General features: G+C 37.6%; 1 protein-coding gene and 1 pseudogene across 2 annotated transcripts in view; both read left to right on the top strand.

Moving 5' to 3' along the window:
- SPAG6 (sperm associated antigen 6) overlaps positions 1-11,710 on the top strand; it is a gene marked incomplete at its 3' end in the record, with an annotated part of 62,942 nt that extends 51,232 nt beyond the window's left edge. Inside the window, 4 exon segments of the mRNA XM_081158577.1 lie at positions 194-230; positions 233-313; positions 5,294-5,318; positions 11,532-11,710. Coding sequence (XP_081014703.1) covers positions 194-230; positions 233-313; positions 5,294-5,318; positions 11,532-11,710 — 322 coding nt within the window.
- A 4-nt stretch (positions 11,711-11,714) lies between these two features.
- LOC308567168 (transketolase-like protein 1 pseudogene) lies at positions 11,715-13,321 on the top strand (annotated as a pseudogene). Its single transcript has one exon. The product of its transcript is annotated as a transketolase-like protein 1 pseudogene (transcript).
- Positions 13,322-13,526: the final 205 nt, after the last annotated feature.

Below are 13,526 nucleotides of genomic sequence, written 5' to 3'. Positions count from 1 at the left end.
CAGGGTATTTATTCTATGATAAAACCAATGAAAGAAGTTTTTCTGACAACTCTTTTTAAAAAATGAAGCAACTGCAGCTTAGACCAGGAAATTGATTTTATTTTCAAATTCCAGGAATATGAGACACGAATTTTTGTCAAGCTTCCATTGATTGCTTACTTTGGTATGTATTTTACTTTGTATTTCAATATAGTAAAAAAGCCATAAAGAGGATCTTTAAAAAAATGTGCCTATTTATTTACCAGCCCTTGAGCCATTTCTCTATGATGTTCCTCCCAATATCCTGAAGCATGTGGTCAGACAGTTCAGTAAGGTAAGAAGGGCTCTTAGCCTGCAAGTGGGTGAAGAAAATGAAAATGAAGTCAATTGTTTTTTCTGGTGGTCAATGTTTTCTTCCATAAGATGGGGGGAGGGTTCTCCTACTTAACTCTCACTGGTTGTATTGACAGGGATGGTAACATAGATGAATAAAATTCACACATACATAATTCACACTTCCTTTTCTTCACAATCTTTGTACCCTCTTTTTAGTGTTCTTGGGAAGTAAATAGTGTGTCAACACATAAAAACCTCATAATATACATAATTTGTATTGATAAGTAACTTTTAGTAATATTGATAAGTAACTTTTAGTAATTTTCCTGCTGTGTGTTAGCGTCACTCATCTGGGAACACTGCAAAGATCTTATAAAGGAGAGCCCTGGCCAGTGTAGCTCTGTTGGTCAAGTATCATCCCATGCACAGAAAGGTTGCTGGTTTGATTCTGGTCAGGGCACATGCCAGGGTTTCAGGGTCCATCCCTGGTAGGGGGCGTACAGGAGGCAGCCAACTGATGTTTCACTCTCACACATTGATGTTTCTCTCTCCCTCTCCTTTCCTCTCTCTCTAAAAATCAATAAAATTCTTAAAAAAGGGAAAGAAAAGGAGAAAGGTCTCAGAGCCACTGAAATATTCTCCACAAAGTTCATGGACTTACCAGAGATGCCCTCAGACAGTCATTTGAAGTTCATTGACTCTTTACGAACAGTTTTAACAAATGAAGTGGTCGTATTTCTTAGATTATTGCAGATTGAAAGTAGTAAGGTAGGAAGGTCAAGCTGCTAGCAGTGGGCAGCAGCCAGCAGGACTGACTACTGATAGCAAAGGCTGAGAGAATGACTGCCTTCCCACAGCCACTGATGGCCAGGGTGTGACCCTAAGCTATCAAGAGCTGGTTAAATTGAGCTCAGGAGTTTTGATTTAAGAAAATAGGGTCTGTGGAAGTAGTATCCCATAGTGGCTCTGAGCTCAGGCTGTGGAATTGGGGTACCTGGATTTATATTTACAAGCTGTAATATCGTTATCAAAGTCTTAATGTCTCTAAACCTTAGTATGATTACCCATAAAATGGGGTAATAAGAATACTGACTTTATAGGGTCATTGTAAAGTTAAATGAGATGTTATATGAAGAGAGTTAGGTCAATCCCAGGCACATATTCAGCACACACACACACACACACACACACACACACACACACACGAAGTTGTTCTTAAGATATAAAACATGAAAGTAGTTAAGACTAATTTAAAAATTAATAAAAAGGAATGGAGGTCAAATTTATTTCAATAGTCAGTTATAATACTATATTAAAGAGGCACTACTATCTGTATACTTCTTCAAATAATGAGCAAAACTGTATGTTATTATAACTTGTAAACTAATCTCTACAGTTCAATAGGTCTATTTTTAGGTACTCATCTGAAAGCTACTAACAGCCTTCACTTCTCTGAACTCTTTCCAGATCTCCAACAGTTTGGCTGAACCTCAGGCACCATAGCCACAGGATAGTAGGTTTTCCATTGCTAAAGTTACCTCAGAATACAATTCTGTGCATCAAATACCTATGTTCTGTCTTCCTCCTTCAAAGGAACACTCAAATAAAATAATTACACCCCACCCCACCCCCAGTTCTAAGTAAGAAACTGACCAGCTATAGTGCGATGGGGGCAGTAAGGAGCTGAGTGGATCATCTATAGACAGTCATCAGCTCTTGAAAATGAGTAGTTGACATTATTTCTGAATGTTTCATTTTCTAGTCTAATCTTTTAGACTACTGAGGTTCTAGTTTTATTGAACTTGCTATAAAAATGAACACTAACCTGAATTAAGAGTTAAAAATCAGCCACTAAAGTAAATAAAAATAAATCAGTGAGATTTGTGGAAGGTTGGATAGCCAAGATAAAATACATACCTCATATTATGTACTCTTATAAATATGCCTTTGGGAATATTTGCTTCAGGCAGAATTTTGTGTTTTCTTAAATCTAAAAGTACCAGAGCACTAGAAAGAGGAGGGAAAGCCAGGCAGGAAGTAAAAAAATACTAGTTTACTGTGGCTGGGGACAGACATAGGAGGGATGAAAACTCTCCAGGCCAAAAAAATATTTAAAACTGATATATCTGCAGACCACTCCATTCTTTAAAAACATATACTAGTGTAATCTTTAATTGTCTTTTATTGTGATGTGTATTAACATTCTATTAGCCCACTCCTTTTGCAGTTTTAAGTATTTGTTAAATGCCTACATGTACCCTTAAAGCTCTGAGAGAGACAAAAAAGAATAAGACAAAGTTCTTCTGCAAGGAACTTTATAACTTAGCTGGGGAGACCAGAAGAAACAGTTAGAAAATCAGTGTGCGAGACTTCCTAATAAACTCATCTTAGAAAGAAGGAATAAGTGGGTGCACCGAGGTGCTCCCGGGGAACTCAGTGGAGCAAGTACAAGTGAAAAAAGCTGGCTTTGAAGAAAGGTCGGAATGGCGGGCAAAGAAAGGGTGTTTCTGTCAGAGGGAATAGTAGCGACCGCCAAGGATGAGGGCGATCCCCACACTGTGAACCCCTTCCCGGCCTTCCTTGCCTGGTCAGCTGTGGTCACGCAGAGTAAATTTCCTCATCCGCACTGGCTCTGTCTTTGCCACACACAGACCTGCTGTCAAACCCAGGGACCTTCTGTAGTTCTCTCTGGTTGCTTCTTAAAACCTCTTGGATTTGCTGATTCCTTGCTTTCCTGATTCTTCTTCTGTCCTTGTAACATCTCAGTTTCCTTTTCCTGCCTACTCCTTAGTATGTTCATTCATTTGCTGAACATTAATTGAGCATCTATTAGGCACCAGGCACTAGAGAAATAAATGAATGAGTAAAGGTGCAGTTTCTGCCTTCATGACATTTATGTGCAACAGACATATAGACTGATAATTAAAATATTATGTGGCAAGTGCATGGGGTTTAACAATACAATGAAAGAAGAAAAGTACCTAACTCACCCTGGGATAGGGGAATAGGGGTGTCCCAGAGAAAGTTTCTGAAAGGAAGTAACACCTGAGCTGACTCTTAAACGATAAGCAGGAGTTAGCCAAGGAAATGCGGGGAGGTGCGTGGAAGGCGGAAGGGAATCCTAGGAGAGGAAACAGCAGGGCAAAGCAAGAAATGGCCTGGCGCGTACCCTTTGAGGTTATTGACAAAATCTGGGATAGAGATTAATCGTAAAGGAAGCTGGAGAGGTATTTAGTTGCTGGGTCCCAGATGGCCTTCTGGGCATTGTTAAGGGCATTGAGTATGCCTTTAATTTTGTAGTTAGGGGAAAGATTTAGAATGGGTGCAATAACCCAAATTCTACATGGGTCTAGATTAAGGTTAATTCACTTATATTCTTAAAGGTCATATAGAGGTAAATTGGGATAGCAGTGGCTGACGGGCTGAGAAAATAAATTTCCAGGTTTTTTTTGGAAGTTCATTTTGATTCCTTTATGAGAAGTATGTGGTTAGCACCTACCACATAGCAGCACAATTTTTAAAGTTTGGGTGTTTTTAAAAAATATATACTTCTTGCCATTTACATTTAAAAAAATACCTATCTTGTGTCTGGCATATTTATAAAGCCTCGGAAGGTGAGGGCCACTTTAAAATTTGTGACTAACTCAGATAGAGAGAGAAACAGTTGTGACTTCCTCAGGATATGAATACTTTGAAGAGATCTGTTGAAGGACAATTTTGCCTAGAGTAGGTGGTCTTTAGGGGAAAAACATTCTTTAAGGTAGCTTTTTATGTTTGTATATATCTGTTTAACTATGGCTACCTATAAAAGCACACTATTAAGAAAATACAGCTGTTTTGTCCACTATAACTTGACAAATTGTGGAAGATATTAGTATACTTTCAATTATGAGTTTATAAGTCAAGTATCTGAGGATAAAGATAACTAACAAAGGACAAAGCAAGTCTCGAACATTAGGTTTTATCTGGAAAAAACACCTTAGGAGGCTTACTTATTTCAAATGTTTTGGAAATTTTGAAATTATACTTTAGATTTTTTTAGTCATTTATTATATTCTAGAATGTCTGCCAAATTATATTTGACATATTTTTATATGAATGTAAAATTTTTCTATGGTGTATGAAGCATCCCACATTAATCAATATATTTAATACTTTTATACTAAATCTTTCATAAAATGTTTTATATATAAATATAAATTTATAGTACTGTAGATGCCCTAGAAATAAAATAGATTAATTTCCTAGGTTTATATGATGGAATATTTGTAAACCACATATGAAATAATTCTTTAATATGAAGTATGGTCCCAGAAATTTTTGTATTTATGGGTAACCAGGCCTGATTAAAACATACATTGAGAATAACCTCTGAAACAATCAGAATGCAGAAGTTGATTAGTGTGTTGTCTAACTGATGAAACAAAATCTATTAGCTATGTTCATTAAAGCAACATCAATCACACAACATGATAAAAGCATAGTTGCTTTCACCCGAGCTGGTGTGGCTCAGTTGGTAGGAGCATTGTCCTATACACTAAAAGGTGGCAGGTTTGATTCTGGTCAAGGCCCATACCTAACTTGCAGGTTAGATCAATGTTTCCCCCTCTCTCTCTCTTCCTTTTTCTCTCTCTCAAATCAGTAAAAACATGCCCTCGGGTGAGGATTAAAAAAGTAAACAATAAATAAAAACAAATTCATTTTAATAAAATACTACCACTGAATCCAAGTATCTTGCTTTGAAAATATCCATTCTTTGTCACTGAATTGCTACCCCTTAAATGTTTTGTTAATTATCTAGCACAGTCTTGTGAGTTGGTGTTCTTTCTCTTGATAGTCTCCATCCTTGTGCACAAAGCATTATTATTCAGAAGTTTCATTCATAAAATTATTTCGGATAAAACACCTTATATTAATCTTTTGTACCTACTGGGCTGAATCTTTTCACCAGTATCTAATAAAACATTCTATTTTTCAGATATTATTCTCCTGGATATTCAGATACACTTTAAAAAAAAAACAAAAAACCTTTATTGATTTCAGAGAGAGGAAGAGAGATAGAAACATCAATGATGAGAGAGTCGTCATTGATGGGCTGCCTCCTGCATGCCCCCGAGTGGGGATCAGGCCTGCAACCCAGGCACGTGCCCTTACCGGGAATCGAACCTCGATGTCCCGAATCCTAGGTTGACACTCAACCACTGAGCCACGCCCTGCTGGGCCTTCAGATATACTTTTGCAGAGAGCGGACAGCTATCAACCACTTACTAACCGAGCAGAGTTATGTTTTATGCTCAAATTCGCAGCAAAGTATTTATAAATAACAGTTGTTAAATAAATAACAGTTGTTAAATATTTGAACTAAGTCCATTCTAGATTTATTCCATGTGAAATATCTTTAGATAATATTTTCTAAATTTGTATAGTACTTTAAAAATTAGTGGCTTGAATATATGAGAAGCTAGTCATAGTCATTTACACAGGATTTACTCTAACAGTAGATTTAAAAAGACATTAAAGAATTTTAAGGCATTTGTTATTGTCTATTAAAAACCATACATACACATACACCTCCAACTAGATACAGATGAAAGATGGTACTCAAAAATTCATAGTTATTTTGGCCAATTCTTCATAGGCATAGGCAAGGAAAACTGGCCTTCCAAGTTCCACAGTAGGTTATAGAAGGGAAATAGCTGAAAGAGGAAACTGATGACAGGAGTACAGAGACTCTAATGCTGGTGACATAAATGCATTAACTGAACACATAGATTCTATGAATAACAGGACATAGGTAACCTTAAGAACTTAGGAAACTCTTTTTTCATCCCAAGTTTTCTAAGCTCCTTACTTACCCCACCTAAAGATTTTTTACCTTTCATAGGGCTGGAGAGGATAGAAGTCAACATTAAGCATTATGCTACTGCAGACATGCCTTCCACTTTCATGGAAAGGTTTCCTAGTCTAGCTCTGCTCATGAATAAACAAGGAAACAGGCATGTAAACTGGGTCATCAGTATTCCCTTGTCCTGGCTTCACTTTCTCAAGTGAAGGACAAGGGAATACTGATGACCCATTTAACATGCCTGCTTTTTTACTTTCCCAAGTGAAAGTGAAGCTAGGACAGAAAGTCCCATTTTCAGAGATTTAAGCCATAATTTGAAAAGAATACCATATGGCTCAGGCTTTACATGCATCTTCATTCACTTGGGGAGCTAAAATAGGGTAAAAAGAGGTTTCAATAAAATTTAAATAAACAGCATTAGAATTGTCTTTTTCATTTTTTCTATCTAGTGTGTTTCTAACCTTGAAGAATATGTGATTAGATTTAGGAATCTTTGGTTGTTGGTATGTATGTGTTTTTTTAATCTATTTATCATTATTTCCTCAGAGTGTGTAGATTTTGCATCTTTTAAAATATCATTATATCCAAGATTGTCCCATTTCTTTTTCCATATATCAGCCAAGGATGCTTGCAGTTTGACTTTTTAATATTCCTTGGACCTATTTTCTTTCCTTGCAGTAATTTCTTTGACATATTGCATAAGAAAATATAATTTTTATTCCCAATTTTGTAAGTCTTGTTCCTCTTTCCTGTCTGCCTGCTTGTCTTATGAACCTTTTAAGAATCTGAGAAAAGAAAGATAGTTTTTACCTTTTTTACAGTAAGAACTTTTTTTTTTTAGATGACCATGTCAGTCATGAATAAACTGGTCTATATACTATAAAACATCCTCTGATGTCATGGGAATGGTGAATTTCCTATTATGTCTTTCCTGCCATTGTATGTTGTTCTCCAAGGTTTTCACTTCACACATCACTTTATGCTTATCAAAGAGTATTAAACTAAGAAAGTAATAAATATTTGATAGTATGTGGATGGGTGCTATAATTCGATCATATGCAATTTGGAAAATTTATACTATGACATATTTCCTGACCAAAAACCATTTAAAGCACACGAAACTTTATTTTTTGAAAAGTCTATTATAAGACCTTTTCTTTTTTAATTTGTGCTAGAGCAAAAATAGTATCTCTCATTGATGGTGTTCTTTGGTATTTTCACCCATGGTTTGAATTTTGACAATTCCAGTTCTCTGGGCAGACCAACCCCTGTCCCCACTGTCCTCCTCCCTTTGCAGTTTATTTAAAATTCAGCTATCATTAGGCTATCTCATTTAGCTGAACAATTTATTGTTAGGACTTGAGGAATAGAATTGGTTGAATCTCATTGTTGGTTGACCCTCATTCATTCAGTTCCCCTGTTGTGGAAATAGATGCCAATCAGTGGTGCCTGAAAGAGATGTTGAAAATCTGGGTTCTAGTCATAGCTGTTAATTAGCAAGGGTGATAATACTTGCTCAGCTTACTAATAAGATGCTTCTTAAAAGTAATCAATGCATGTATCAATTTTGTAAACTGTCCCATTCTGTGTAAGCTAATATGTGCTTAATGGCTTAATGGGCAATGACAGTCAATGACAGATTACGCATTTGGGCCAAAATTCAAGCAATTGGGCAGACCAGGTCCCATTCTCTCAGATAAATGAAGTTTATACCAGATGATTTATGATAAAGAAAAACTACATTTCCTGCCCTCATGGAGTTTTCTAATATAAACACATTTGCCTGCACATAGGGAGTAAAATAGGCACAAGAATCTGAACACAAAACAGGAGGTATATTTCATTTAGTATAAAAAACAAATGACAACCTCATATTTATAGGAGGTTGACCTCTTTTTCTAACATTTTCCTCTCAAACTACCCCCTTAAAGAAAGGATTAAAACTTTGCTTGTTTCTAAACTTGATTTGAGGTTCTGCTTAACATAAACCTTGACCTTAAATTCCTGGGTGAGGCCATCTCCCATCCAAGATGTCAAGTTTAAAAACTAACCTTGAAAGAATGAAGGATTTGTCTGTTGTGCTTTCAAATTGTCAGCCCTTTCCTTACGTTCATAAACCCTGACCTTAAATTCCTGGGTGAGGCCATCTCCAATCCAAGATGTCAAGTTTAGAGAGTGACCTTGAAAGAATGAAGGATTTGTCTGTTGTGTTTTCAAATTGCCAACCCTTTGATTAAACTAGGTGCTAGCAAATGTGACTTGTGTATACTCTGGCTTATTTGACCACAAAACTCACTGCCTAGAAAATATTGATTTGTAGCTATTCTGTTTCAGAGATTAAACAGATCAAATGACAGCCTTAACTGTAACTATTACATTTTACCAGTTGTTGAAGGGACTTTGGACTTTTAAAATTTGATTTGTCTATAAAATTATTTTTTTAGTAACAAATACTTATGTTTTGTTCTTAAGAGGTCTTGGTAGGCCATAAAATTAGATACATATTCAGTGATAATTGCTTCAAAGAATGGTGAGTTTTATTGTTTGTAAAAATCAATACGTTTGTTTTTTTAATTTAGGATATATGAAAAGATAAATAAAGAGGCAAAAGCAGCACTCCAAATCCCACAACCCAGATAATAATTGTCATTTACAAGTTAATATAATTTCAAGTTCATCTTTGAGTCTTTGCACAGATAGAAAAACTTTTAGAAAGGTGTATTCATGCTATACATGCTACTTTAAAATAAAAAGTAAAAGTTACAGCAGTTTGTTTCACAGAAGATGGAGTTTTCACTTTTTTGTTTATTATAGTGGGTTTAGGGAAAAGGTATCCTCAATGATAATTTAGGGATTAATGTAAAATATTTATAAATGGCTTGCTTTTTATTAATGATGGACTAGTATTTGCTATAGAGATTTTAAACTGAGTGCTATTTATGGCTTATCACTTTTACAGCATTGTATCAAGAATATTATACTAATATATCATTTTGCAAGGGTATTTGATATAAATATACATTTTAAAAAAGCTTTTCACATGCATATAGAACTTGTGGCAATGCAATCTTGCTAAAATTTATACTAAAATATAAACATTATGCATTACTGGTGGTACTAATGTATTTTTTATATAAAAATTTCAATTCTTTGAGAACTATTATAACCTATATTGGGTTCTCTGTTTTTTGAATTTCTGTGGCATGTGTAGTTTAAATCATACAAATGTAATTAAAATGCCAAAAAGAATGTCATCATTCTCAATTTTTTTCTTTGCTAACTCAAGTATGACCTTTCTCTGGGATGAGTGATATGTGCCCTGCTCTTCAGTCCCTAATGGCACCCAGCCCTGTGGTAAGCACATAGTAGAACAGGTGGCAGGCTGCGCTGAGCATTAGGGCAACAAGGCTCTCTATGGTCAAGTCTCCTTAAATCCCCAGGCCATAGTTTTCTGAAATATCATCGGTTAGTGCAAAAGAGGACAGACTCTAAAATTACAGACCCACATTGGAATCTCAAAACTACTACAACCTGACTCAGTGGCTTTTGGCAAGTTCCTAATAGCACCCATTTCATTGGATCCTGAGGATTAAGCAAGGGTGAGTGAGCATAGGTCTTGGAACTTAGTAAGCGGTGCCACCATTAGTCTATATGATGCTTTTATGTACATAGAAAAAGGTATACAGTCCTCAAGACACTTTACTTCCATTTGGTAGAAATTATAATATTCTATTTTTGTTTGAGCAAGACACTTTACTGCCATCTGCTGGAAAATTTTCTTAATAAATATGTCAATAATGATGTCTACAATGTGAACCACACCCCGTTAGGTGTGTTGGCGCCCTTGTGCAATCACAACCTGCACAACTGTGCACATAAGTGCTCAATAGATAGTATTTGCTACTCTTCTTTTCACTTTTATAAATGAAGCAATTCATTTTAAAAAATCAAGGAGTCAAAGTTATTCTCTATAAAAAGAATCAGCATTTTATTACAAAATCTGGAAGCATTTGAGCTTACTGCTTCCCTCACTTCCCATTTCCTCCACAGAAAAGTATGTTCTATAATAAAACCTGCAATTTAAGTTAGCAGATATACTAATTAAACCATTACTCTAGTATTCATAAACACTAAATGTAAGGCCAAATCAGGGACATATTTTATATGCAAAAGCAAAGCATATTTTGGAATAATCCTTATAGCTTTGAATCTTGATTTTAAGATTGGATCAAGAATATTATATCATTATTGCAAGATGGCAGATCTTTGGAAAGCAACTCTGCCGAGGCTGCATTCGCTTTTCTTCTTTCTGGAACATGAGCTGGGATCATCCTTATTCAGGGACCATTATAGTACTTTTTTTTTTTTTTTGTACACAAATGGGAAAAATTTAGCTCAAACATACTAGTACAATTGTGAAGAAGACTGACTAGATTTGGATTAGATAATGGGAACACTCTCCCAGGATAAAGATTTATTACCCCAAGAAGGACCCCATGTGTAAGGATGGCTTTTGAAAGCGTAGAGAAATCAACAGCCCACACTTAAGTGAAGTGGAAATGCCACAACTGCCATGGCTGACTGGAAAAAGATATCAAATAGCTCATAGCGGTGGGTATGTACTTCAGCATGTAGGGATGAAAAACTCACCAGCTGGCTGTGTTCAAAGTTCTAGAGAATACACCATTTACCAAAGTGATAAGGAATGCACTATCAAGAGGGTAAGGATTACTGAGAATTTCAGTGGTGGTGTTCTTCTGTATGCCAGGGTTGACTGGAGAAGGCACTGTTACAGAACTGGGCTCCTTAATAGGGATGGCAGGGTCCAGACACAATAGATGCCAGGGACAGAATGTAACTGTCAGAAGCAAAATGTGTGTAATTATTGCAAAATTGGTGTGGCATCCAGGGACCCAATCCATAGCTATAATGATGGTTAACAGAACTCAATGTTCCTAGAGGCAAAATAGATAGGCAGTCAATAAGGGTATCAATTTATAAATTATATAAAAAATTAAGAGTGGATGGTCAGGAAACTAAGGGCAGCTGCCCCAATACAAAGTCACAGTCACTGGCCTAGTTTCTAGACCTGAGTCAATTCTCATATCTGGAACCCACTGACTGAAGGGAAGCTGGTTCCTTTGAGAATGGAGCCTGAAAGACCACCGTTAAGTGTACTCAGTAGTTATTTCCCATGCACTTCAGAATATTGTTTCAGTCCTTTTACCAGGTGACAGAGTTTGTAAAAGACTGGCTCTGCAGCAGGTCTAGGCACCAGTGCAAGCAGCCCTGCCATATCACTCAGCAGATTCCATGGTATTAAAGGGATCTGTAATGGGGAAAGATCCCCATGTAGACATTTTCTCCTCAGACTCTGTTGGGGTAGCAGCTATGGCCAATGCTGAGGTGAGCACCACCATGGCCAAAGAAGGCAAATCTGAGGCAGATACTGTGGAGGTGCTGTGGGACCTGGCCAATCACCTGCACACCCCTAAGAGCCAAGTGCACCTTGATCTCTGGCCACCCCACATCATGCAGCAGTGCTGCTGAGATCATGTCCATGCTGTTCTTCCACATCGTGAAATATAAACAGGAGGACCCAGAGAAACTGAACAATGATTGATTCATACTTTGCAAGCATTTGTTGATGTGGCAATGGGATAGTTTGGACCAGGACTGGGAGCTGCTTTCGGGATGGCATATACTGGTAAGTACTTTGACAATGCCAGCTTATTGGTGTTCTGCCTCTTGGGAGATGGCAAATCTTGGGAAGGCTCCATCTGCGAGGCATTGGCCTTCAGTTCTCACTACAATCTGGATAATCTCATGGCCAGCTTTGACATGAACTGCCTGGGCCACAGTGGCATCTTGTCCATTGAGAACTGCTGAGACTTCTATCAGAAACAAAGCCTTTTGGGTGGAATACTTAAGTGGTAGATGGCTGTGACGTCGAGGTGCTGTGTGAGGTGTTCTGGGCAAGCCACTCAAGTGAAGAACAAGCCCACTGTTGTAATTGCCAAGACCTTCAAGGGCCGGAGCACTCCAAGCATTGAGGTTGCAGAAAATTGGCATGGAAAGCCAATGCCAACAGAAAGAGCATATGCAATTATCAAACTAATTGAGAGCCAGATAGAGACCAACAGGCAGCTAGAACCAAAACTCCCTGTTGAAGACATGCCTCAAATCAACATCACGGACACAGAGATGGCTTTTCCACCTGCTTACAACGTGGGTGACAAGGTAGCTACTCTCAAAGCATGTGGTTTGGCTCTGGCTAAGCCAGGCCATGCAAATGATACAGTCATTGTGCTGGACGGTGACACCAAGAACTCCACCTTCTTTGAGATATTCAAGAAGGAGCATCCTGAGTGCTTCATCAAATGTCTTATTCAGAGTAAACATAGTGAATGTGGCACTGGGATGCTCCATCCATGGTCGGACCATTGCTTTTGTTAGCACCTTCACTGTCTTTTTGACCTGAGCATTTGATTAGATCCAGATGGGAACCATCTCCTAAACCAACATCAACCTTATTGGGTCCCACTGTGAGCTATCAGTTGGTGAAGATGGCCCCCACCAGATGGTCCTGGAGGATTTGGCCATTTTCCAAGCAGTTCCCAACTGCACCATTTCTTACCTAAGTGAAGCAGTCTGACAGAGTATGCTGTGTTCCTGGTGACCAATACCAAGGGGATAAGCTACATTTGGACCAATCGACCCAAACTGACATTATTTACACCCCACAAAAAAGATTTGAGATTGGACAGGCCAACGTGAGTTGCCAGAGAGTCAATGACAAGGTCACTTATTGGAGCTAGAGTTACTCTGCATGAAGTCTTAGCAGCTGCTGCTGATCTTTCCAAACAAGATATTTCTATCCACGTCATCGACCTGTTTACCATTAAACCCCTGGATGCTGACACCATCATCTCCAATGCAAAATGCACATATGGCCCAAGTATCACAGTGGAAGATCACCACCCAGAAGGTGGCATCAGGGAGGCTGTCTGTGCAGCTGTTTCCCTGGAGCCTGATATCTTGGTCCATGGGCTGTCAGTGCAAAGAGTTCCTCGGAGTGGAAAGTTGATTGAACTACTGGATATGTTTGGAATTAGTGCCAGACACATTATATTGGTCATGAAATGTTTGTTAACAAACTAAAGTAGCTGTTGGCATCCCTACATTTATGCCTGTTGACAAACCTCATTTAAATCTATACTGTGTGTTCTTTGTTGTTCTTAAAAGCAAAGCAAGTTAACTACCTCCAGTTAAGCCATAACTACATATACAAGTTTAACTCTCATCATTAAGTAATTAAAGTGAGTTATAAGATTTTAAGTGACAGAATAGCTAACAACCACCTAAT

Source organism: Miniopterus schreibersii (assembly GCF_964146895.1).
Source record: "Miniopterus schreibersii genome assembly, chromosome: 1".
NCBI classification, from domain to species: domain Eukaryota; kingdom Metazoa; phylum Chordata; class Mammalia; order Chiroptera; family Miniopteridae; genus Miniopterus; species Miniopterus schreibersii.
The sequence above is the reverse complement of the archived record's forward strand: the minus strand, read 5'-3'. Positions and strand labels throughout refer to the sequence as shown.